Here is a 26,899-nt window from a genome sequence, read left to right as displayed (position 1 = left end):
ATTACCTTAGACTATAATGTCTTTGAGGCAGGGAGTCTTACTATGTAACCATACGGCACCTAGTGAAATGGAGCCCTGAGCCTGATTGGGAGCACTACTGTAATGCAAATAACAAAAATGAGATCGGCTAATTCAGCAGAAATGTCTTTCTCCCTCTCCTCTGCGGTGTGGATCTCGATTCCCTGTTCTGCACTCATTTGGTGCACGGAACCTGTGTTAACTTTCAGCCACAAAGCAGCCAGACAAACAGAAGAGAGGATCTTCCCTTTCATGGGGGGATAGGGGATGGAAAGCTCAGAAAATTCCAGTTTCGGCAAACCCAGCTGAACAGCCTTTGTCTTGATGCAATCCTGCTCTTTCCGCACTACATTAATTTAAGATGCTATGAAGTGAGAGGTGTGTGGGTTGGGGGGGTTGCTGTCTGAAATTTGTTTCGAGTTTTTGCAGGATAAATCCCTGTGGAATTTAATTTAAACAAGCTGACACCAATATGAATCATGCCACCATTACCAGCTTTTGAACGCTTCCTACCAAACGCTTGCACATTTCTTTCTTTCGGTCTTCGAAATGACAGACTAAAAGCATCTCAAGCTGTATTTAAGTCCCCCCGCCTCCATCCTAACAGGGTGTAATCTTTTTTTCTTCCTTCGATGTAATAAGAAATAACATCTGTTATAAAAATCTACTGGCCAGGGGCAGCAACAGCGGATAACAACTTATCAAAATTTGGCAATTTGAAACAGTGGCTGGTTTTAAACAGAAACTGCCTCAGCACCGGTCATGTGATCATGGGCTGTACTAGAGTGTTGTCTCATCTGTCTACAATCTGAACAGATTAAATGTATTTAGGGAGAAAAGGGAGTGAGAGAAAAGAAAGGAGAGTGCAAGGCTCAGGAAAAGAGAGAGAAAGGGGGAAACAAAAGGAGGAAGGAAATAAAAGAAAGACTTCCAGTAAAGTGATCAATGCTTTGGTTCTCATGGTGAAGACAGCACTGTATTTAAAAGATTTACACGACTTTATGTAAAATCTCCTAAACTTCACTGAAACAAAACAGCCAGGCTTTATAACATACCCAAGTCTAAGCATATTACCAAGAGTGACTGTGTCTAGACTGGTCATTGGCTTTAATAGAAGAGCTATATCTTTGAAGAGGCAGAAAAGTGGTCAGGAGTAAGCATGGAACATGGATGATTGTAGAATTCAAAAGGATAAACATTATTTGATACCCTATTTATAGGGCACCACAGGGGGAAAGGGTAAGGTTTCAGAAAAGAAAGAAGCACTTTAATTTTACCTGGAGATTTTCCAACAATAAAATCTAATCCATCATTCTCTCCGGGTGACTGCTCTTAATGAAAATTTAGAGGCTGTGACTGAAATTCAGAATTCACAGGGGATACTATTAGGAAGATGTCTAGCAGCTACACAAAACCTGTTATATCAGAACCCTGCCAAGGAGGGGAAAAAGGTTGAGTGTGAAACAGACAGATTTTAATTTGGCACCCTGGATCACAGAGGGTCCCACTTCTATAATGGATTTTACTTCACAGCTCCCAGAGTCAAATCCATCCAATGGAGTTACATGATTTCTTCATTGGGTGAAATCCTGGCTCCACTAAAGTAAACGGGAGTTTTGCCATTGATTTAATGTGGTCAGGATTTCACCCACTTTGTTTACCTACCCTCTAAACCACATTGTTTGGTCATTTCCTTTAGCTTATACAAATGGCAGGTTCTGATCAAGAATCAGAACAAAACCAATGGCTGGTGATAGATGCAAAGATTTTGGAGTTTCAGTTAAGCTCAGATATGTACCTCAAAATCAGGTTCATTCTCCAGTGCTGATCTGCTGTGTTTGAACCTCCCAGGTACTCAAGATTGGACTTGAAATGTGTCAAGTGAGAGAGTGCTGGGCCACTCTACTTCTGGTCAGGGTGGACGCAGCATTTCCCTGTCATGATGGCACATCAGTTCCAGCTACAAATAGGAAGTGCTGAGGTGCATAGAAATGAGCATTGAGGGGGAAGTTAATTAATCAAACCCAAACACAAGCCCCGTGATTCAATTCCAGAAAGGGGTACAGGTTTTGGAGCCTGATCCAAAGGCATTTGCAGTCAATGGACAGACACCCATTGACTTAATCGGGCTCTGGATTAGTCCTCTGGGGAGTGGGGAGACTCTGTGTGTGTGATGGTTAAGGAGGGGTGATATTTTTCTGAACTGATTCTTCCAATGCCAACAATGGCTTTAGCTAGGTCTCCTCTGATGCAAAGCATATCTGTAGATTTCACCTATGTCTTGCACAGGTTTATAGGTTAATGGCTGAGAGCCCTATGTCTGTCTCTCAGAAAAAGTGAATGGGCTCAGTTTGTGAGTAAATAGCATCTTAGAGGCAGGCAAAAGCCTCCAGAGTTTGGTTCTCCATTTCAAACACCCCTAAATATTAAGTGTGTTTGGATCCAGATTTTGATGTAATATATAGCTATGGTATTGTTGTCCGTCTGCCTGGCATTTCCAGTGACATGAAGACTGGGTATATTCTTAATGTAACTTCTTTCTTTTACACTGTATGCATCAGTCCTTGAAGAGAGGTGGTCACAAACAGCATGCAGGCAACCCCTTCTTTCAAAAAGCTCAGCCCAGACACGAATGGACAATTCCCAGGAAGCAACTCTGCCCCAAGAACTGACTCTAGTTCAAGAGATTAAGGCACAGAGCAAATTCCCTGCTGCTTGCTATAGCTCCCCCAAAAGAACATCACAAAACTAACAACAATACAACGTTATCTTCCAAGCCTGAACAGAGCTCTTAGGCTGAGAAAAAGAACTTATGAGACTATGTGTAACAGAGACAGCTGTTGACTTTCATTACAATGCTATATTATATGAATTTACATAAACACCAACATTCCCCACCTCGCATGGTCCCATTCCTGCACAGAATTCAGCTCTGGAATAGGAATGAATTGAGCTGTCTGTGCCTCTGTTGTCAACCAGAATGACAACCCTGCAGGCTTTCTTTCCAGGACAGGTATAGCAAAGGCAATGGGCAGGTTCCTCGGCATACTGTACCCTGACAGTGTGCTTTACTTCCTGATCTACAGGCACCACAATTCGGAGAGAGTCGTTCAGTCTCCGTGGCCCATTCAGCACTGATATGCCAACAATTGGTGGTGGTTAGAGCAATTAGTGCCATTTGGTATGCTATCTTTGCTGATGTAGGTGCTTGCCTACTAAAAACCGATCTGAGCTCCATCCAACTCATTTCACACAGGCTACTGTACAGTGATTATTATTAATAGTTTATTTAGGACTGATATTGCAGTAATGCCCCAAAAGACCCGGTCAGGATTTGGGACCCCAGTGCACTTGGTGCTGTACAAACACAAGAGATGACTTTCAATCGACCTGGACCGGATTTGAGTGGGTGACAGAAAAGAGAGGCTGACAATTTTTCATTACTGATCCCCAGAGCCATCCATTCCCAATAATTTATGTTTTAACCAAAGCAGATCACTCGTCTGTTTGCAATATTTTCTAATGGGACAAAATAAGCCCCAAATTCAATTATTAAATACACTCATGTTAAATTATTTAAGGGCCTGGATAACATCATGAATCAATTTAATACCAAAATCACTGCCAATTATTCAACTGAATCAAAATGCAATCCCATCACAAATGTTAAAGAACCGGCTAAATCTGTCCTAGGAAGGGTTTTAGTAATCAAAGTTCTCTCAATGCAAAAGGGGAAGAAAAGTTATTGCTTAAACCAGACAATATATAGTAATGCCAGATGTGAAATATTTGACTCAGATTATTGGCAACTATCAAATGCAAAATACTAATACTACTGGATTCAAAGTTATGCCACCGAGTTTGTAATCCATGAACTGGGATTAAGTATTCCTTTAAGTTTCTGCCTATGGATAACAGGCAATTTGGATTAGCTGCCACAAGGATAATAACCTCATAATTCTCAACATATGAGCATTAGCACTCTGCAACATCAAAAAATAAGGCCATTTTTAATATGTAACATTTTAATGACTTATGTTTTTTAAATTATATAGCTTCATAGGACCCGCATAATTAAGCATGAGAAATGTCTGAAACCAATCTAGTTGCCCTCTGCAAAGGAGAAAGAGCCCAAGCATTCCACTACCATCATATGCAAAACAAAAACACTGAAAAGGATTCATTTTCACAGATTCACACTCAGAAAATATAACCAACTGCCCCACTCCCCAGCTTTTCATTTTAAAAATGTCAGACATTCCTTTGCCAAGTGTCTACGTCGTCTGAAAATGTCTATCCAACCCGGGATGGAATCAGACAACTACTTTTCTGATTTATACCAATGCAATGTCTTCACAGACACACACATACACACCTGCCACATCCTCTGTGGTATAAACCAATCCATCATATCTTTTCCCTTTGAGGCAGGGATTGTCTTTTTTGTATTATCTGTAGAGTCTGTAACTCACCACTGTTGTGAGTAAGTATCATTTGACAACCACTGTGCACTTGTGCAAATGACTAGATACCATGCATGGCCATGGGGAATCATGCCCTAAGCTTTTAGGCTCAGCCTGGGGAAAGGGTGGTGGGTACAGTACTGTACCACAGCTCTTGGTAGGAAGTGTGAAACAATTCATCCCCTGCTTTCCTTCTGCTCCGGTGCAGCAGCGAGGTAATCTTTTCAGTGCGCTCTTTGCTTTCCACCTCATGCCAGACCAGCAGAGTGTGTTGGAGGAGGGCGGGGCAGAATCATGGCTCCGCCCACTTGCCAACCGCAGGCTCACTGGGGAGCACTGGGCAGCACTGGGCAGACAGTATTACTTTCCCACCACCATAACAACTCAGGCCAAAAGATTACAGGGCCCCAGCCTGGCCTGAAGCATCTGGGGGGCCCCCCGGTTCACTCACCAGGTCTGTGAAACTTAGCAATTTCTCCCCCTAGTCTGGTCTGACTTTCAAGCCAGCACTAGGTGAGTGTCTTCCAGTCTCGGGTTTTGTTGTGAACATTTTGCACTGATCTAGTTTTTTTTTTTAACTACTTCTCATGGGTGGCTTAGCAAAAGTAGCAAGGGTGATGGGTGAGTGGGTGTGAGGTTTGAGTGTCTTTTGGGAAGCTTTACCTGGTGTGGTTTTGGGGAAGTTTGGTCTATTGGAGAGCAAGAGAAGGCCTTTCAGGAGGAAGGGAACACCTTTCTGAAGCGATCCAGAGGACCTGAACTCCACGTTTGTTTTTCTTTCTTGACAAAGGACCACAAGAGTTTGAAATGCTGAAGAGCAAGGCTGGTTTTGTTCCTGCTTTTACACCGGAGGGAATTGAGGGCTGGGGAGGAGAGATGGTGGTAAGGAAAGGGTCAAAACATGTCCATCTGGCTGAAGGCAAAAAAAAAATGTTTTCAGAGAGACCTGTGCCACAGGAAAAACAAAGGTTGTCCTAACTGTTCATATTACTCCACAGGGGGTGTATAAAATTGTCAGACAGACTGAAGTGTCTGATACTCAAAGGGGAATAAAAACTCATTGAAAGTATAAAAGAAAAGCCTATTAAAATACCAAATATAAAACAGAGGAGACTCAATCACCCTGATGCTATAGAAACATCAGGGCTTGAATGAACCAAATGCTTCTTGTTTTTGAAAGCGGAGGAAATGTGTTACGTGGAGAACCAGGTGCTACGAGGGGGCAGATAGAGCATCAAAGAGCGCTGATAATATTGCAGGGACTTGAGAGGAGCCTGAAATGTTAAGGGGGTTTATTCTGGTTCTGGTGGGAAGAAGCGTGCTAGCAGATTTTAGAAGGCATTCCACCATGGTTCGGATTCATCTGTTTCTTAAATCGAGAGCTCTTGGCTGCCACCTTGCTGAGGTGGGGAGCATCTTCTACCTCCTCTGTCTCATGCACTGGATGCAAGCTGGCTCACAGCCCAACCGAGGGGGGGGGGGGAAGAATTAGCTCTAGGTTCTCTCTTGCGATTCCCTCCATCTGTCACTTTATTTGTCCCCTGAAAAGCCTCATGTTGGACTGAATCATTCTTACAGGGCCCTGAAATACCCTGGGAAGGGTCTTTCTCCCGGTGTCTTATTTCTGGTTTATTTGATCTTGGAGGAAGGCAAGAACTTACCCATATTCTTTCAAGCGTAAAAATAAAGGTTTGTTTTGGTTCCAGCTGAGGTGTGAAGCCATCATCTAGTACCCCTCGCTCCTGCAGGCACCCTGTGTTCCCAGCACGGTCACCATTGTCTTCCTCATAACTCCATCTCCTTTGTGTTCTACACCCAACCCTCATGTCTTGCCCCATTTGGATCATCAGCTCTTTGGGGCAGGAACTGTCTTTTATCCCAGCACAGCACAGTAAGGTCCTGATCCTGACTGGGGCCTGTGCATGGTACTGTAATATAAATTATAAACAATAAAAAATATGGATGAGAGACTGAGTCCGTTCTTATTTTATCAACAGTCTCCAGAACTGGCTACCTCCCAATAGCCCAAACAGTAAACTCTTACTTGACCTACACAATCACATTGTAACAAATAGGTGGCCACTTAGGGCCTTCATGGCCACTTTTCATTGCATGGCAACAGAGACTCCTGCTCCAGATGCACAACCCCTTACCGCTTCTCCATTAGCGGTCAGCAGTATGGGGCCTATGCCACACAACTGAGCAATTTTGATTCCATCCACTGATTCTATCCATGTGGCCAAGACATTACAATACATTCTAAGGGACTTTGAAGGGTTAAAAGGGGGAAAATCTCAACTACGCTACCATGGAAAGTTTGCCTTTGACAGATGCAGTCAAACATACAGAGAAGCTGGAAATGGATACAAAACAGGGCCACCCCTTTTTCCAGCATGAGAATCTCTTTGAAAACTGAAAAGCAATAAAAACCAGTCAGCAGCACGGCCGTCCTAGGCTGGGCCAACAAGCAGTAGTTCTGTGTCAGCTAGCCCACAAGTCTGTGTTCCTGGAAAGATCTACAGCGCCTCGTCTGGGTTCAGTGGACTGTTGGATTAACACTTGCCCATGTGGAATTGTAGGTTTCAGTCCTCAGAGCCCTTTCCAGTCAATTGATCTACCCTGAGCTTTTCATCAGGTACAAATGGGCCTTCGACTTTCAACAGAATGGAGCAGCAGTAAATATAAATGGGACATGAATATTTTTTGGAATGGACATTTTAATGGTCTGTTCGCTGCTATTGCGGTCAGAGAGGCATTCCATTTTACTTCATAAATCGGTGGATTGAAACCAATTCCCGAGTACTTCGTTCCCACATATCTAAAGGCATCTCCAGCGTATGCCATGCCAGGCTGCCCCACTATGGTCTATTGCAGACACCTTGCATCTCAGTGTAACTCCTGGATGGGGTTGCTTAAGTGTTCCTGCTTGAGACACTACTGCTCAGTTGTGTGGCATAGGCCCCATCTGTATAAAATAAACAAAGAGAATGTCAGACTCTCTTCAAGAATTGACTTGTGCTCACGTATGCTGAAACTGTACATTATTAATGCATGACATGCAAGTGTGTACACTTTTCTTTAGCTATCCCACCTTCCACACCTAGCAGCTCAAACTTGGCTATTTCCCACTTCTTTATTTTGGGGATGCCCTCTTCTTTATTCCCATGACTTCCAGTTCTTTTCAATGGGAAGCTATGACACACAGTACACCGGGTATCTAAGTAGTGAGACTATGCATTTTGTCTCTGGTGGGTTGACTCTACCGCCTCCTTGTACCACCCAAATGTAATGCCTCTCTGATCTCAGATCCTCTCCTTCTCCAATCAGACACTCAGAAGAGTCTTGGGGAGGAGTCCAGCACCAGGAGTGCTGAGTGATGGGTCAGGGAAGGAGAGGAGGTGCTTCTCTAGTTGTTAAGAAGAGCCAAGGCTGTGTGTGAAGTACTGAGGAGGAGGGTGAACAAGAGAAGATTATGGGAGTGAGCAGGAGATATGTCTAGAGAGGGAGAGAAGTCATGGATGGATGTTTAGGGGGACTGAGAACAGATATGGGTGAGGCATCAAGGGAAGAAGAACTGCCGGGAGGGAGTGTTTGGAGGGAACAGAATTACTGTGTGTGGTATCTGGGAGCACGGAGAGAGAAAACTGATGGAGGAGTGCTGTGGGACAGAATTGATGGAATGGTGATGTCATGTGGGACTGAGAATTGAGGCGGAATGGGGTAGGGCAGTGGTTCTCAACAGGAGTACTCATACCCCTGGAGATACACAGAGGTCTTCCGAGGAGTACATCAACTCATCTAGATATTTGCCTAGTTTTACATCAGACTACATAAAAAGCACTAGCAAAGTCCGTACAAACTAAAATTTCATACAATGACTTGTTTATACTGCTCTATAGACTAGACACTGAAATGTAAGTAAAATATTTATATTTCAATTGATTTATTTTTATAATGATATGGTAAAAACGAGAACGTAAGCAATTTTTCAGTAACAGTGTGCTGTGACGCTTTTGTATTTGAGTGTCTGATTTTGTAAGCAACTAGTTTTTAAGGGAGGTGAAACTTAGGGTGCGCAAGACAAATCAGACAGGGGGGTACAGTAGTTTTGGAAAGGTTGAGAGCCACTGGGGTAGGGGATGTATTAGGGCTTATATAGAATCATACAAATGTAGGGCTGGAAGGAACCTTTAGAGGTCATCTAGTCCAGCCCTCTGCGCTGAAGCAGGACCATATAAACCCAGAAACCATCAGTGACAGGTGTTTGCCAAACCTGTTGTTAAGTCTTCCAATGATGGGAATTCCACAACCTCCCTTCCAGAACTTAACTGCCCCAATAATTAGAAGGTTTTCCTAATTTCTAACCTGATTCTCCCTTGCTGCAGTTTATGCCCATTACTTCTTGTAATTGGACACAGTACTCTGGCTGAGGCCTCACCAGTGAGTGTCAAGTAGAGCGAGACAATTACCTCCCGTGCCACACATACAACAGTTCTATTAATTCACCTCAGAATATTAGCCTTTTTTTTGCAACTGCATCACATTGTTGACTCTCATTCAATTTTGATCTCCTGTAACTCCCAGATGCTTTTCAGTGCTACCACCTAGCTAGTTATTTCCCGTTGTGCATTTGATTTTTCCTTCCTAAGTGTAGTATTTGGCACTTGTCTTTATTGAGTTTCATCTGACTGGTTTCAGACCAATTCTCCAATTTGTCAAGGTCATTTTGAATTCTAATCCTGTATATGGAAAATATGTATGCAAACTTGCAGATCAATTTGCATCTACATTTACAAATACAAAGCCTGGCATGGAGCAATGGGATAGCCTGAATGCAGTCTGCATAAAATTCAATCAACTTCTTTTACCCCCCCACAAAACTAAATGTATAAACAGAACATCCGCTCTCCATTTTATGTAGATGTGTTTCAGATGAGATGGAACATTGAAGTCCTGACCATTTCTGGCCATTACACGATTCCATGACACTTTTCCCAAGAGTTGCAGTCTTAGCCTTGATGTCCTGGCCAAACTCCAGTTCTGCTCCTATTAATTCCTTCTGCAGTGTCAATCCTTCACTTCTTGCCCTAAATTGCTGTTAAAGTGCTGCCATGTTACAGAGGTGGTGGCATTTCACCGGTGGATGAAATATCTATCCAGAAAGTGCTCTGCACTCTGAAATCAGGCTACTTAGTTAGGTGTCAGAATATGCCTAATTTTAGGCATCCAAGATTGAAACAATGTACTAAAGAAATTAAATGTATCCAGTCCTATTATTAATAGAATAGAGATCATTCTCATGAAAACTTTTTTCTACTATGTAGTAATAAGCTTTAGAGAACATACTCTACTATATTTGCAGTCATTTGAATAAAACACCAATCATATTATTAGTTGTTTTCCCCCCCATAGTTTCTAATAGTAACAATACCAGAACTGTTCTTCATTGTTATGCTGTTTCTGGTCGAATCAAAATAGTCCCTAGATTTTCCTTGGGTTATTAACTAATTGCTGGCAATCATTAATTTCTCAGGAATTAGTTCTCAAATCCTCCCCAACCAGATGGTATACTTTCACACATCCTGCTCATTTTTAAGCCCAAATAATACATTGCATTCCTAATCCTGGAAATTAGAAGATTATTATTAAGAATATCCTGTTTTATACATAATCCTTCTTTATTTATATTCTCTTAGAAGGAACTGAAAATATGTGGCAGTTGAGTTTCAATAGCTTCCTAGGTGCCAGGTTAATAATCGGAAGTTGTAGCACTTTCTCTATGGCTTTTTCATGCTCTGAAAACTCTTTTGCTGCACAACCTTGCCAAGCTCCTAGAGAAAGAAACTGTCAATTTTAAAGCTCAGCAAAGAGCCATAGTACCATCTAGTGTTAGCAAGGTGGTTCTGAAGTGTGATGGATGTTGTTTTGATTATGCTAGTTGACTTTTTCCCTATTACCGGATAGATTTCTAATGGAGGAGAGTGTGTTGTGATTATCTTATTTTGCCACAATGGTTATTAAGTATAATGAAATACTCTGTAACCACATTTGTTTCTGTAAAAGTGGCAAAGAGTCCGTTAGTCTATAAGGTGCCATAGGACTCTTTGCCGCTTTTACAGATCCAGACTAACACGGCTACCCCTCTGATATTTGTTTCTGTGACACTTTAAAAAGAAGAGTATGGCAATATAAAATATTCCACTCACTGGCTAAATTCTGCTGCTTTACACACACATAACTATAGCGGGGAAGAACAATTCCCTGAACTATAGGAATCACTGGGTGAAATGTTATAGGCCCTGTCATGGAGGAGGTCATAGTAGACTAGTGTTTCTCAACTACTAGGTTACAACTCCCTGTGGAAGGCAAGCAGGAGGGTAATGCTACCAGACGGTGTTAAAATTTTAATTACAATGTAAAGCAAAGAAAAGCTTTGTGACACTCTACACCCCAGGGGAGCGCCCTGTAAACCCCATATTCATCATCTGTACATAATTGTGATATTGCATATAAAGCATGACACATGGGAAAGGTTATGATCTGCTGAAACCCACTGTTCCATCGAAATATGTATATCATTAATGCATATGAAGTTATGAGAATTGTGTTGTATAATTGTCACTAAAATATGCTCTGGGTTTGGGAAGCGCCCAGATACTAGCTCTGCAAAGACAATAACAGGGGGATAACCAACGCCCGAGCGGGTGTCAAACAACCATCAACAGCAATTGTCCAGCAAGGGAGCTACAATGCAATGACTCACCTGCAGAAGGCCGCACCAGGGGCATTGCTCAACCTTGCCTGGTGACTCAGCAATGCCCTCAGACATGCCTGGACTTATATTCTCCAAGCACGTGGACTAAGGGTGTACAGTGGCCCCATGCTTGGCCTTTTCTCCCCCCTTCCCATCCCCCTGCAAGCAACTTACCACTTAAAATAAGCAGATTTTTTTTTAAATTGCTCTTAATGTGTTTTAAGTAGTGGGTTGCAGGGTATGGGGGGTTTCTGCCGCTTTTTGTTTTTCATCCTCACTAGGCTCTGCTGTGCGCATGCACACAGTTCTAGGGGGAGCTTAAAAAGCCTTTACAAAACCTTCCTTGATTTGTGGCACCTTAGAGACTAACCAATTTATTTGAGCATAAGCTTTCGTGAGCTACAGCTCACTTCATCGGATGCATACTGTGGAAAGTGTAGAAGATCTTTTTATACACACAAAGCATGAAAAAATACCTTCATGCTTTGTGTGTATAAAAAGATCTTCTGCACTTTCCACATTATGCATCCGATGAAGTGAGCTGTAGCTCATGAAAGCTTATGCTCAAATAAATTGGTTAGTCTCTAAGGTGCCACAAGTACTCCTTTTCTTTTTGCGAATACATACTAACACGGCTGTTACTCTGAAACCTTCCTTGATTTGTGTTTATAAACAGAGTAATTAATGGGTGATTAAGATAAGAAAGGCATTAGAATGTTTCCTAAAGTTAAATGGTCTAAACTGCAAAAAGTGAGTAACCTAAATGATAGATAGTAATTGAAGATTTTTCTACAATTGTTGGATTCAAGAGGTGGTAACAAAATCTTTGAGAAGACAACGGATTTTTTTAGACAAAGTAAATGCAGTAGATCTAATACCCGGAGGTCAGGAAGGCATTTGATACAGTTCCACATGAGAAATTATTAGTTAAATTGGAGAAGATGGGGATTAATATGAGAACTGAAAGGTGGATAAGGAACTAGTTGAAGGGGAGACTACAATGACCTTCTGATGACCTTCTGGGGTCCCTTCCAACCCTGATATTCTATGATTCTATGATTCTATGAATGGGTCATACTGAAAGGCGAACTGAAAGGTTACTAATAGTGGAGTTCCTTAGGGATAAGTCTTGGGACCGATCTTATTTAACATTTTTATTACTGAGCTTGGCACAAAAAGTGGGAGGGAGTGTGCTAATAACATTTGTGAATGACAAAGTTGAGACGGCAAAGAGTCCTGTGGCACCTTATAGACTAACAGACGTATGGGAGCATAAGCTTACGTCGGTGAATGCCCACTTCGTCGGATGCCTGTCATCCACGAAAGCTTATGCTCCACTTGCTAAGGCAACTTGCTAAGGCTCTGGGCTGGGGATGGGGGGGTTGGAGGGCGGGAGGGGGCTCTGGGCTGGGGGTGCGGGCTCTGGACTGGGGATGAGGGGTTTGGGGTGTAGGAGGGGGCTCTGGGCTGGGGCAGAGGGTTATGGTGCAGGGGGGTCTCTGGCTGGGGGTGCGGGCTCTGGGCTGGGGCTGAGGGGTTTGGGGTGTAGGAGGGGGCTCTGGGCAGGGGATGGGGGAGTTGGAGAGTGGGAGGGGGCTCTGGGCTGGGGAAGGGGGTTAGGGTGCGGGGGGGGGGATTTGGGCTCTACCTGGGGGTGCGGGCTCTGGGCTGGGGATGAGGGGTTTGGGGTGTAGGAGGGGGCTCTGGGCTGGGGCAGGGGGTTACGGTGCAGGGGGGTCTCTGGCTGGGGGTGCGGGCTCTGGGCTGGGGATGAGGGGTTTGGGGTGTAGGAGGGGGCTCTGGGCTGGGGATGGGGGGGTTGGAGGGTGGGAGGGGGCTCTGGGCTGGGGCAGGGGGTTAGGGTGCGGGGGGGGGATTTGGGCTCTGCCTGGGGGTGCGGGCTCTGGGCTGGGGATGAGGGGTTTAGGGTGTAGGAGGGGGCTCTGGGCTGGGGATGGGGGGGTTGGAGGGCGGGAGGGGGCTCTGGGCTGGGGAGGGGGGTTACGGTGCAGGGGGATCTCTGCCTGGGGGTGCGGGCTCTGGGCTGGGGCTGAGGGGTTTGGGGTGTAGGAGGGGGCTCTGGGCGGGGGTTGGAGGGCGGGGGAGGCTCTGGGCTGGGGAGGGGGGTTGGAGGGCAGGAGGGGGCTCTGGGCTGGGGCAGAGGGTTACGGTGCAGGGGGGTCTCTGGCTGGGGGTGCGGGCTCTGGGCTGGGGCTGAGGCGTTTGGGGTGTAGGAGGGGGCTCTGGGCGGGGGTTGGAGGGCGGGGGGGGCTCTGGGCTGGGGCAGAGGGTTACGGTGCAGGGGGTCTCTGTCTGGGGGTGCGGGCTCTGGGCTGGGGCTGAGGGGTTTGGGGTGTAGGAGGGGGCTCTGGGCGGGGGCTGGAGGGCGGGAGGGGGCTCTGGGCTGGGGCAGAGGGTTACGGTGCAGGGGGTCTCTGGCTGGGGGTGCGGGCTCTGGGCTGGAGATGAGGGGTTTGGGGTCTAGGAGGGGGCTCTGGGCTGGGGATGGGGGGGTTGGAGGGCGGGAGGGGCTCTGGGCTGGGGCTGAGGGGTTTGGGGTGTAGGAGGGGCCTCTGGGCGGGGGTTGGAGGGCGGGAGGGGGCTCTGGGCTGGGGCAGGGGGTTACGGTGCAGGGGGGTCTCTGCCTGGGGGTGCGGGCTCTGGGCTGGAGATGAGGGGTTTGGGGTGTAGGAGGGGGCTCTGGGCTGGGGAGGGGGGTTGGAGGGCGGGAGGGGGCTCTGGGCTGGGGCAGAGGGTTATGGTGCAGGGGGGTCTCTGGCTGGGGGTGCGGGCTCTGGGCTGGGGCTGAGGGGTTTGGGGTGTAGGAGGGGGCTCTGGGCTGGGGGGGTTGGAGAGTGGGAGGGGGCTCTGGGCTGGGGCAGGGGGTTAGGGTGCGGGGGGGGGATTTGGGCTCTACCTGGGTGTGCGGGCTCTGGGCTGGGGATGAGCGGTTTGGAGTGTAGGAGGGGGCTCTGGGCTGGGGCAGGGGGTTACGGTGCAGGGGGGTCTCTGGCTGGGGGTGCGGGCTCTGGGCTGGAGATGAGGGGTTTGGGGTCTAGGAGGGGGCTCTGGGCTGGGGATGGGGGTGTTGGAGGGCGGGAGGGGGCTCTGGGCTGGGGGTTACGGTGCAGGGGGGTCTCTGGCTGGGGGTGCGGGCTCTGGGCTGGAGATGAGGGGTTTGGGGTGTAGGAGGGGGCTCTGGGCTGGGGATGGGGGGGTTGGAGGGTGGGAGGGGGCTCTGGGCTGGGGCAGGGGGTTACGGTGCAGGGGGGTCTCTGCCTGGGGGTGCGGGCTCTGGGCTGGGGCTGAGGGGTTTGGGGTGTAGGAGGGGGCTCTGGGCGGGGGTTGGAGGGCAGGGGGGGGCTCTGGGCTGGGGATGGGGGGGTTGGAGGGCGGGAGGGGGCTCTGGGCTGGGGGTGCGGGCTCTGGGCTGGGGCTGAGGGGTTTGGGGTCTAGGAGGGGGCTCTGGGCTGGGGATGGGGGGGTTGGAGGGCGGGAGGGGGCTCTGGGCTGGGGAGGGGGGTTACGGTGCAGGGGGTCTCTGGCTGGGGGTGCGGGCTCTGGGCTGGGGCTGAGGGGTTTGGGGTGTAGGAGGGGGCTCTGGGCGGGGGTTGGAGGGCGGGGGGGGCTCTGGGCTGGGGATGGGGGGGTTGGAGGGCGGGAGGGGGCTCTGGGCTGGGGAGGGGGGTTACGGTGCAGGGGGGTCTCTGGCTGGGGGTGCGGGCTCTGGGCTGGGGCTGAGGGGTTTGGGGTCTAGGAGGGGGCTCTGGGCGGGGGTTGGAGGGCGGGGGGGGCTCTGGGCTGGGGCTGAGGGGTTTGGGGTGTAGGAGGGGGCTCTGGGCGGGGGTTGGAGGGCGGGGGGGGCTCTGGGCTGGGGCTGAGGGGTTTGGGGTGTAGGAGGGGGCTCTGGGCGGGGGTTGGAGGGCGGGGGGGGCTCTGGGCTGGGGCTGAGGGGTTTGGGGTGTAGGAGGGGGCTCTGGGCTGGGGTTGGAGGGCGGGGGGGGCTCTGGGCTGGGGCTGAGGGGTTTGGGGTGTAGGAGGGGGCTCTGGGCGGGGGTTGGAGGGCGGGGGGGGCTCTGGGCTGGGGCTGAGGGGTTTGGGGTGTAGGAGGGGGCTCTGGGCGGGGGTTGGAGGGCGGGGGGGGCTCTGGGCTGGGGCAGAGGGTTACGGTGCAGGGGGTCTCTGGCTGGGGGTGCGGGCTCTGGGCTGGGGCTGAGGGGTTTGGGGTGTAGGAGGGGGCTCTGGGCGGGGGTTGGAGGGCGGGGGGGGGGCTCTGGGCTGGAGATGAGGGGTTTGGGGTGTAGGAGGGGGCTCTGGGCTGGGGTTGGAGGGCGGGGGTGCGGGCTCTGGGCTGGGGCTGAGGGGTTTGGGGTCTAGGAGGGGGCTCTGGGCGGGGGTTGGAGGGCGGGGGCGGGCTCTGGGCTGGGGAGGGGGGTTACGGTGCAGGGGGTCTCTGGCTGGGGGTGCGGGCTCTGGGCTGGGGCTGAGGGGTTTGGGGTCTAGGAGGGGGCTCTGGGCTGGGGTTGGAGGGCGGGGGGGGCTCTGGGCTGGGGAGGGGGGTTACGGTGCAGGGGGTCTCTGGCTGGGGCTGAGGGGTTTGGGGTGTAGGAGGGGGCTCTGGGCGGGGGTTGGAGGGCGGGGGGGTCTCTGGCTGGGGGTGAGGGGTTTGGGGTGTAGGAGGGGGCTCTGGGCGGGGGTTGGAGGGCGGGGGGGGGGCTCTGGGCTGGGGCTGAGGGGTTTGGGGTCTAGGAGGGGGCTCTGGGCGGGGGTTGGAGGGCGGGAGAGGGGTCTGGGCTGGGGACTCGGGGGCTTGGGTTGGGGCCCAGGCCACAACTCCTGTCAGTCCCCCGACGGCCCGGCGCGCCTCGGCCTGCGGGGCCCCAGCACGAGCAAGACCCCCCGGCCCCCCCCGGGCTGTCGCGCGCCGCGGCGGGGGCCCCCAGGGAGCCCCCGCCCGCCGCGCCAGGAGCCAACATGGCCGCCGCGGCGCCCGCCTCCCGTCACGTGACGGTCGCGGCTTCGTTCAGTCCTGGCGGAAGCGCCGGTGCCGACGCCAGGTCCCGGGGCCTCCGCGCGGGGTCGCGGCTCCGGAAGTCCTGCCCGGGGAGTCAGCCGCGAGAATTGAAAGCGACGGCGGCCGCTGTTGGCGGCAGAAGGGCCGTGGCGGGGAGGGCGGTGTGTGAGGGGCCGGCGGGGGTTGCGGGAGGTCTGTGGGGTGGCCGGGGGAGAAGGGGGTCTGGGGGACAACGAGGGCGAGAGTGGGGGATCTGTCTGTGGGTCAGGGACAGTGGGGGGTGGGGAGAGAGTGGGGGGGTCTGGGGGTCGGGGACCGTGGGGGGTGGGGAGAGAGTGGGGGGGTCTGGGGGTGGGGGACCGTGTGGGGGTGGGGAGAGAGTGGGGGGGTCTGGGGGTGGGGGACCGTGTGGGGGTGGGGAGAGAGTAGGGGGTCTGGGGGTCGGGGACCGTGTGGGGGTGGGGAGAGAGTGGGGGGTCTGGGGGTCGGGGACAGTGTGGGGGTGGGGAGAGAGTGGGGGGGTCTGTGGGTCGGGGACAGTGTGGGGGTGGGGTGAGAGTGGGGGGGTCTGTGGGTCGGGGACAGTGTGGGGGTGGGGAGAGAGTGGGGGGGTCTGTGGGTCGGGGACAGTGTGGGGGTGGGGTGAGAGTGGGGGGGTCTGTGGGTCGGGGACAGTGTGGGGGTGGGGAGAGAGTGGGGGGGGTCTGGGGGTCGGGGACAGTGTGGGGGTGGGGAGAGAGTGGGGGGGGGTCTGGGGGACAACAAGGGTGGGGAGAGAGTTGCGGGGGAGAGGGGAATGGTCTTTTCAGCCCGTTTCTGGCTTTCCTGGCCTAGTTCTGCAGGGACAGTTGAAACCACTAGTCAGAAGTCCAAATATTTTAAAAAAAACAAAACACTTTTTAGTTACTTTCATGTGGGGCTTTCCATGTTGTGGGTGGTGTTTGCGTAACGTTTTCTGGGCTGCCAGCCAAAGCATCTGTGGGATTTAAAGGCTCCTAGGGGGAGCAGGGTGGCCTAGCTGATAGACCACTGCACTGAGACTCAGGAAGCCTGAGTTTTATTACTAGCTGTGCTGCTGGGCAGCTTTGAGCACATCACGTCCCCTCCATAAGCCTCAGTTTCCCAATCTGTAAAATGGGGCTAATGCTCTGTAAAGCACTTTGAAGCCTTTTAATGAAAAGCTCTATGTTAAGAGCAATGTATTGTAGCAAAGTGCAAAGTTCATTTCTCTCCTCTAGTCCCAAATTGTTTTTTCTTTTTGAGGTTAGGTATCATGGGCCCAGAACAAGGAGGTGCGCAGGAGGAAAGTGTGATCCTGATAAGTGATGATGAAGCTGAGTCTCCTCTTGGGAACTCAGTCCTGTTAGTTGAACCATTGCGTAAGTGCTGTGCTTTTGCCTTATGTAAGTCTCTGCAAAGAGACTTTTTTTAGTTCAGATTTGTTTTGAGTATTACTACTGCTTTTGAGTCTCCAAGCCAGTGTATGTAGTTCTAAAATCATCAAAGTGTGAAGGTGCTTCCTCTGTCTTGTTGCAGTGTGTAATCACCACGAAAACAAAAAAGAAAATTGACTAACCAGGGGCAGCAATAAAACTGAGTATAAACAAAATGTTTGTAAATGCACTTATTAAACAAACTGGAAAAATAAGAATTTTCCTTTGTACAAAATACTCATTTAAAAAAAAAAAGAATTTTATAAGTGGACATTGTCCCTCTTAAATTGGTATCCATTACATTTAATTCCCTTAAAGGGCAAAGTATACTTAAGGAAAAGTATTTTAAGTGGTTTTGTTAACCATTTCCCCAGAATCTAAACTTTCATCAGAAAGTGGAGCCTTTTCTCTTCTCTCTCCCAGGGAGAAAGCAAAAAACGGAGAGAAAGCAAAGGTTCTTCTGGTATTTCACATCTTTTTTAAAAAAATTCAACTTAAGATCTCCAGAAACTTTAACTTTTTTTTTTAAGCACTAAGTAGTTTTAAGTTGTTAACAAGTTTCTCTAAATACGGCTGGTGTGTGGTATCAAAGTACCAGTAGGATTTCCAATGCCTGTCCTGCATCAATGTGAATAACCTCTTTAATTTCTGTTGCGGTGGTGCCAGTCATAGAGCAGGACCCAATTGTACTAGGCTCTGTTCAAACACTGGACAAAGACCATCTTTGCCCCAACATGCTTAATGAATAAAAACCAATAGCCAGTTTTGCTTTTAACTAAATCTGCAATCATTTTACTCTGAAATAAACCACAGTGTATTTCCCTTTTTACAGAAAAACCTATTCTGGAAGACAAAGCTGAAGAGATTGTGGATGAGGAATGTGAACTAGTAGTTACTTTCTGTAAACAAGGGAAAGTGATGCCTCATGCAAGATATGACTGTATGACACACCCATTTGAGTATGTTCAGTAGCATAGTGGATAATATGGGTTTCCTCTTTTATAGGGAGTAATACCAGATTTTTTTATTATTGATATTTTGTGTGCATTTATTTAATTTGTACTAAATTTCAATAGAGGAGTCTAAAAAAACCCAGTATCAGTGATATCTTTTTTTTATGGCTAGAAAATTTAAATCATATAATTGCAATCAGGGCACAAAGCAAGGTCTCAACTTTCCTGCTGGGCCACATGCTATTCTAAAATACCTTTTCAAATTAGTGCCTTAGTGCTATATATTAAGTTTTACCAGTGTAAGTTTATTAGCTTATTTTGTTAAATAATTGTGGCAGGGTTTTAATAATTAAAAAAATTGTCATGAAGTAGAAGAGGAACAGAACAGTTATTTAGTGTATACTATAAATAGTGTTCTGCTTTATCAACCTACAGGCGAGCAGAATGTGAAACATGTTCACCCCTTGAGAACAATGCCAATATCTGTGATCAGTGCTACTGCTACATTTGTGATAAGCTAGCTTCTGAGGTAAGGAAGGACTTAAGGTGTAGTTATGAAACACAGGCTTGAGTTGTCCAAAGTGAACCCCCCCCCCCTCCCGGATTAGCTTGATATCAGAAATATTCAGATTTCTCCACTTTTTGTTGCAGACCGTTTTTTTAAAAAAAAAAAAAAGCTAAAATTTTAAAAATGTGGAATTCATCAAAATATTCTAGCTCTTTATCCAGATTTTAGGGAGGTTTTGAACATGGAGCCAAGTGTTCTATAGAAAATGGTTCATTAGCTCAAAAGTGGCTTAAAATTATTTTCAGGGTTTTTTTTTCCCTAAATTCATTAAACTTTGTAGGTTTAAACTATATGCCTTTCATCCAGGAATGACAGCGCTTTACAGATCCCAAATAATTAAGCCTCTCAACATCCCTGTGAGTTAGTTACATATGTATAAAGGCTTAATCTTTCTAAGATCCAGTTCTCACTCTTTCTAGATCAGTCTGCTTTTCATGTAAATTCCTCTTCTATAATAGTATTTCCAGTTGTTGGTTAATATGCTCACTCCAGTATCTTAAATTTGGATTTTGAGTACACTGGGAACGATCAACTGAAAGAAACATACTAAAGAGTAACTAGAACTAAAATCTCCATGCTCACAACCAGTCAGACCTTGAATGGCTGTTTTATATTCTTTAGTCTAGATCTGGTGATGTGTGAGAAGAAGTACTACTTTGTAATTTTGACCCAGATTTATAGTGTAGATTATGTCATTCCAGGCACAGGTATGTTACTGTACAGTTTGTAAAATCAGCTAATGTTTGCATAGGAATATGCAGTAGCTCAGTATAAAAGATACTTAGCAACATGGATACAATGTTGACCTCGCTGAGCAAGGGATCGTAACTAATTTTTGTTTTGGTTAACTTGAATGCAATTTTTCCTCTTCCTTTCCCCCATAAAACAGTGCCAAAACTGGACAACCCCTTCTCACTGTCACTGCAATGCACATAATAAAAGCACGTTCTGGAAAGACCAGCGTGGTTTGGCCTTGGCTGGTGTTCTTGTGATGTTCAACTTGGAGCTCACAGATATAGATGCAGACCTTCGACATGGTGGTAAGCATTACGCTTTTGTGCTATCCCAGAATCAGCGAGGTTTAATATATAGGACTCTTTATGAGCATAACGCTTGTCTAGAAGAGAGCCTATTTCAGCACTCTTTCCTCTTCAATCCCCCAGGAAATCTTCTGATGAAATTTGTCCATGAACTTTCAGTGGAATATAACAAATATCTGGTTGGTGAGAGAGTGTCTCCTAATTCACATGAATGTTTCTGTCACCCAAAACGGGGACCTGGGCAATGTAATGTCTGCAGACAGCGCCATATGGAGCTTATATACAGGTAACTCTGATGAGAGGGTTCAGTGAATTTGCAAGGAATGTTTTTTTTTTTTTTAATTCACAGGGATTTGCTTTCCAGTAGGTAAAGCACAGTTTATGACAACCTAAGATTAATAATTAGAACAATGCTGTAGAAAACTCACTTTTTTCCCTCTTGCAATATGTTCCACTGGCCAGTTAGGCCAGACCAGGATCCAGTTCAAATGAACCCCTAAGCTTTAGTGTCTGTCCTTGTGTGACCAAATATTTAACAGTTTTTCCTCACTGTTTATAATTCATGGAAGTTTAAAACTAAATTCTGCTTCCTGACTAGAATAATTTTTTCTGGGGTCGGAGGGTCCAATTTCCATCCCATCCATCCATTCCTTTTAAATGTTGCTGTTTACTTTAAACGACTTGTATCTTTCCCTTGAAAGAATCTGAAGTATCGTGACTAGTCAATTTAAATGCTAACTATAGAATTTTGTGCAAACGCTTTTCATGCTGACAAACCAGTTCAGTGCAGATATACTTCACCGTAAGGACTTTTAATTCTCCTAGGTATTCTGGCGTTTTTGCACTGGTAACAACATTTTTAAATCAGGCAGAAAAAGAGAATCCTAAAGCTGCTGCTGTCATGCTCCTGGGAGCAGCCAAAGAAATAGCACTTCATAAAGACCCTGCTCAGTAAGTATTCCAGCTCACCCTCTAATCCCTGAGTCACTTTGCTACAGTTGTGGCTTTTCGCCCCAGATGATTTATAACTGAATAATGGCAGAGCTTAAAATAATTTCCAATCAAAATTGGAGAGAAATTGGAAATCCCAAACAAACGGGGAGGATGGTCTCATAGCTGATGATTGGATTGCAACTTCTACTATCTGGACTTTTTATGAGCTTGGGCAAGTCACTCTATCTCTGTCTCAGTTCCGCATCTTTAAAATGAGTAATAAATTTCCATCTCTGTTTTGCGTTGAGCTTGTAAACCCTTGCCTTGAAGAGCTATCTCTTGCTATATATTTGTACAGCGTCTAGCATAATAGATGCCCTCACTTCAGTCAGGGCTTTAAGTGCTACTGTAATACAGATAATAATAAATGTAGAAGGTACTCAATGCATTGAGTTTATTGTAACTTAGAAAATATTCCAAAGTATTTGCAAACAAAGTTCAGTGAGGTAGATGCCATCTGTTTATGGAAACTATATTTTTCACTTGTTTTTCTCTTGTCAATTTGATTGCTTTAAAACCAGTCCTAGGAAGAATATGTAAGCACTAAACTAATGCATTTGTTTTAGGAACTTGCAAAATCTTGGTGTCACTGCATCTTTGAGGATGGCTGTACCTTGTCTAATGGAAAGGTAAGACTTTGGTTAGTTTGGTGTGAGATTAAGATGTCAGTGAGATGGTAGTTGGCTGCAAAGTTTCTACTGTTGTGTTACAAAGTACATGAACACATCAGATCCTCAAAGGCCACCTTCAGTTACTGAAGTGTTTAAAATAGCTTTGGTGCTTCAAATCTAAATTTCCTGATATAGAATTCCTTAAAGATGAATTGTATGGCTCTAATACGGAGTAATACTAACTGTATCCGTAATGTTACACAATTACATTATATAAACCAGGATATATCAGTAGAAAAGTATCGAGAAGCAGCCGTGTTAGTCTGTATTCGCAAAAAGAAAACGAGTACTAGCGGCACCTTAGAGACTCACCAATTTATTTGAGCATAAGCTTTCGTGAGCTACAGCTCACTTCGTCGGATGCATGAAGTGAGCTGTAGCTCATGAAAGTTTATGCTCAAATAAATTGGTGAGTCTCTAAGTTGCCGCTAGTACTCGTTTTCTTTTATCAGTAGAAAAGGTTAGTTAAAACTTACCGTTCTTCTAAATTTCTTCCAAAGCCTGGGAATGGGGACATGTAACACATATTTCTTCGCTTAACTCAGTTCTTTCTTTAGCTTTGCAGTTTACTTTTAATAGTAAATCCACCAGCCAGAAAGATAAGAACTGATTTTTGGGAAGACTTCAATCGTATCCCTCCCACTATTTCCCTAATTTGAACCAATGGCCAGGTACAGCCTACATCTGTCCTAATTTTAAATGACTGCTTTTTACATTAAGGAAATAATTCTTTTCAAAGGTAATGCCTTATCACTTAGATTGTATACTGTATGTGACAGGGACCATCCTCTTGTTCTGTGTTTGTTCAGCACCTAGCGCAAGGCGGTCCTGGTTGTGACTAGGGCTTCAAGAGAATAAAAACATGATCTTGAAAGAACATGAAATAAGATTTTTTTATTTTATTTTATTTTTTTTTTTGCTCCCCAGTCTTCCTTGATTTGTTAAGGAGCTCCCACTTAAGTCAGAAACAGAAACCACTCTTGCAATATCAATGGTTCACGTCAGAATGGACTTCCTACTCTCTGCTACAAACCTATTAAAAACAAAGTGTATTTTAATGGCATTTGAAGTTATTTATTTAAAAGGACAGTGTCAGTTTAAAATCTTATACTTTAAAGAATCTCAAATTTTAAATTTTAAATAGAATTGAAATTTTTTACCCACTGCTGTTCTGTTTTTGTTTTTGAATTTTGACTGCAAATGATCTATCTAGTTTGGTACACACTGGCATGATGTTGCAAATAGTGCGTGAGGATCTTTGATTTAAAAAAACCCCACAATAAATACTTAAGTTTTCTGTTTTTAAAATTCATACTGGTTCTAAGTGTGGTGGGTGTTCTTCCACCCCACGTCCCCAGGTGCCACCTGGAATTGGGGTACCACGGAGCCCTCGGACTCACCTGGGCTCCCTCTCAGCACTGTGCCGCTGAGACCAGCGATAGACCACTCCCGGTCCTACACTTCCACCAGCATTCACACAGGCAAATCACAACTTTCCCAATGTCACCTCACATGACTCCTCTTGTACAAATTACATCATAATTATATCATAATCATACCCCCATGATGCATATGGGTATAGTGTCACAGTAAGTCTTATAAAATTGTTTTTATACAAAATCTAAATTTTAATCCAAAGTGTCCTTTTGAAATTTTTTATAAAACACTATAGACTTGTTCCTAATCAGAAAAGGGAACTGACCTAGTGAACAATTCAGCTGGCTTAAAAAGATTTTACTCCCATCTCTGACTTTTAAAACTAGTTTATTTTTGTAAATGCAGGATTACAACACAACTTCAGAGGATGCTTGTGCTGTGTGACTTTCCAAAAGTTTTATATGAAAAGTTCATTAGTTTTTTCCAGACTATCTTGCTTCCGTCTCACTGCTATGCCTTCTCAAATAGGTATGTTCTTTGCTTCTATTGACTAAATGTTATTACTCAGTGGACTTAAATGTACTCAAGTGTGAAAGGGAGTATTTACATGTTATATCCATTGGGATTTCTAATGTGTTGCCACAACAGAGTGTGGCCAACAACCTGAACTCTTGAAATCTGTCCAGAGACTAAGCCTGGCATATGGTTTAATAGAAACTAGCTATAGTTTCCTACTAAATATTCCTTTTACTGGCAGTCTGGGAAATGGAAGCTTAAAACAACAGGGCTATATCAGACTTGCTTTTATTTGCCTTTAGAAACTGCAGGAAATGGTCAGAAGTTGTTTGTAATAGTGACTGTAAGCATTCATTATGATATCTCATATCTTCATAATACCCACATTGTCTGCCTGGTACTTCCAAACAAAATTACTGAAATTCCTTGGAAAAAGCGACATGGTGTCATGCTTGTGTGATTTGTGGACATTGAAATTAGAACTGTCAGTACTTGGGTGGCAAACAATTATTTTTAGATGCAGTGGTTCTGTGGTCTAGGTTCTAAGATGTTTGGTTTATCAAACTCAAGATTTACTGAGTCAAATATACTGTGAGCATTATAATGACTTACCAAGAAGAATTAGTCTAGCATGATCAATACAATCTCTGTAGCAACCCAATCATATTACACAAATATGTGTTCCAACACAATTCTCTTCTAAAGGATAATTGTCCCGAATACTGGTGATGTATGGCCCCAAGGTCTGCTAGTAACTAGCTTAGTGCAGGTAGTGTCACGACTCTATGTGGCTGCTAGTAGCTTCATTCTGCTGCCATGACTAACGTGGGGTCCATCAAGTTAAATTTTCCGAAATGAGTCATAACCTTTGGAAATACTATCGTAGTCCATGTTGCACCCAACCTTAATGTGGGGGGAGGGGGAGTTGTGGTATTGCAGTGATATGGGTGTCTCTTTGCTCTGTTCTGTGAATTCTTACAATAGTTTTTAGAAAAGTATTGTCTTTCACTTCAATTTTCAGCCTAAACGTGGTGCCGTGGGATCATGGATTACTGACAACTGTCTTAAAAGGCCAGAACATCACTGGTCAAAGAACGCAGAAAGGAAAGAAAGTATTTCTGTGGGAAGTACTTCCTGTCATACAGGCTCGAGTAGAAAAAATGGAAAACCAGGGACAGTAAGTTCTTATCCATCTTTTGAGTACTTGAGTTCTGCATCATATCAGCTTTATATAGTATGGTGTCTTTCAAACACCTAGAATTGCTGCTGCGCTTTGTGTGTGTTTCTTTAAAAAACAAAACAAAAAATTTACTGACAGCTTGTAATGAGTGTTTTTCCATCATGCTTTATAAAGACCATCCAAAGGAGCTTCTGACACCTTATCGGTCTTAAAATGTACAACTCACAAAAAAGCTTGCTTCGTCTCTTCTACGCTCCTTTTTTGTCTCTTTAACTCCCAGTAGGTCTCAGCAGACATGCCAAACGTGCGAAAAAAACACAGAAAATGGGGATAATACCTATCTCCCAAGGGTGTTGAGACTTGATTGATGTTTACAGAGCATTTTGAGATCACTGGATAAAAAGCACTGTAGAAAGCTAGTGAATTGTTAGACAGGTTTCAGAGTAACAGCCGTGTAGAGAGGTGCTTGATCTGCTTCCTGTAAGGCCATAAGTAGTAATGTTAACGGTATCTTTTGGGTTTTGGCTCTGAAACTTCTTACAAGATTGATTAAACCTTGATAGGTCTATGAACATACAGTTAACACATTTGGAACCTGTGCAAATGGCTCTTTCAAACAGTGTATAAAGGTAAATTTTCTTGCTGGGTAAATTGCTGTCTGTACTGACTATACCTTTTGTAAAGGTTAGATCCTATAATAGCAGCTGCCATTGGGGATAGAATGGAAGCTTTTTCCAATTAAATGTTAATTGGGTTCATTCAAAACTTTGTATCCATTTTTATAAGAAAACTGTTCCTTTTTTTTTTTTTTTTTTTTTTAATTCGTATCCAGTTTGAATGTTAAGGGCAGTTCAAGGTACTTGACATTCATGGTTCTGTCTAGACAAATCTTCATGGTCCAATTAAAGATCTGAATGGTTTGGGCCCCAGTCATGTGAGTCAACCCTCTCATTTGATATGCCACCACAGCACTTGCTACCAGAACCCAGATTTCAACCCTCATTGTCTGGGTTCTCTGTTAGTGGATTCTTCCTTTGGGATTTCATAGAATCAAGAATATCAGGGTTGGAAGTGACCTCAGGAGGTCATCTAGTCCAACCCCCTGCTCAAAGCAGGACCAATCCCCAATTAAATCATCCCAGCCAGGGCTTTGTCAAGCCTGACCTTAAAAACTTCTAAGGAAGGAGATTTTACCACCTCCCTAGGTAACGCATTCCAGTGTTTCACCACCCTCCTAGTGAAAAAGTTTTTCCTAATATCCAACCTAAACCTCCCCCACTGCAACTTGAGACCATTACTCCTTGTCCTGTCCTCTTCTACCACTGAGAATAGTCTAGATCCATCCTCTCTGGAACCACCTCTCGGGTAGTTGAAAGCAGCTATCAAATCCCCCCTCATTCTTCTCTTCTGCAGACTAAACAATCCCAGTTCCCTCAGCCTCTCCTCATAAGTCATGTGTTCCAGACCCCTAATCATTTTTGCTGCCCTTCGCTGGACTCTCTCCAATTTATCCACATCCTTCTTGTAGTATGGGGCCCAAAACTGGACACAGTACTCCAGATGAGGCCTCATCAATGTCGAATAGAGGGGGACGATCACGTCCCTCGATCTGCTTGCTATGCCCCTACTTATACATCCCAAAATGCCATTGGCCTTCTTGGCAACAAGGGCACACAGCTGACTCATATCCAGCTTCTCATCCAGTCCCTAGGTCCTCGTCCCTAGGTCGTTTTCCGCAGAACTGCTGCCTAGCCATTCGGTCCCTAGTCTGTAGCTGTGCATTGGGGTCTTCCGTCCTAAGTGCAGGACTCTGCACTTATCCTTATTGAACCTCATCAGATTTCTTTTGGCCCAATCCTCCAATTTGTCTAGGTCCCTCTGTATCCTATCCCTGCCCTCCTGCGTACCTACCACTCCTC

General features: G+C 46.1%; 1 protein-coding gene across 11 annotated transcripts in view; it reads left to right on the top strand.

Annotated features, from left to right (window-relative positions):
• GNG13 (G protein subunit gamma 13) overlaps positions 1–26,899 on the top strand; it is a 104,002-nt gene that overhangs the window by 32,283 nt on the left and 44,820 nt on the right. For 7 of the 11 annotated variants that reach the window (XR_012161080.1, XR_012161079.1, XR_012161081.1 and 4 more), the window contains exons 1-9: positions 17,047–17,628; positions 18,515–18,641; positions 19,071–19,164; positions 20,093–20,243; positions 20,367–20,529; positions 21,069–21,194; positions 21,803–21,865; positions 23,690–23,812; positions 24,822–24,977. Coding sequence is in view for 7 of the 11 variants with exons in the window: in XM_073361756.1 (XP_073217857.1) it covers positions 17,523–17,628; positions 18,515–18,641; positions 19,071–19,164; positions 20,093–20,243; positions 20,367–20,529; positions 21,069–21,194; positions 21,803–21,865; positions 23,690–23,812; positions 24,822–24,977 (1,109 nt within the window). In the remaining 4 variants the exon portion in view is untranslated. Of the gene's footprint in view, positions 1–16,250; positions 16,411–17,046; positions 17,629–18,514; positions 18,642–19,070; positions 19,165–20,092; positions 20,244–20,366; positions 20,530–21,068; positions 21,195–21,802; positions 21,866–23,689; positions 23,813–24,821; positions 24,978–26,899 lie in introns of those variants that run through there. The other 4 variants (XM_078854516.1, XM_073361751.2, XM_073361752.2 and 1 more) reach the window with 4 other exon arrangements.

Source organism: Lepidochelys kempii, chromosome 10, assembly GCF_965140285.1.
Source record: "Lepidochelys kempii isolate rLepKem1 chromosome 10, rLepKem1.hap1, whole genome shotgun sequence".
Lineage (NCBI taxonomy): Eukaryota > Metazoa > Chordata > Testudines > Cheloniidae > Lepidochelys > Lepidochelys kempii.
Note: the sequence above shows the minus strand (reverse complement) of the source record. Positions and strands in the feature narration are given on the sequence as shown.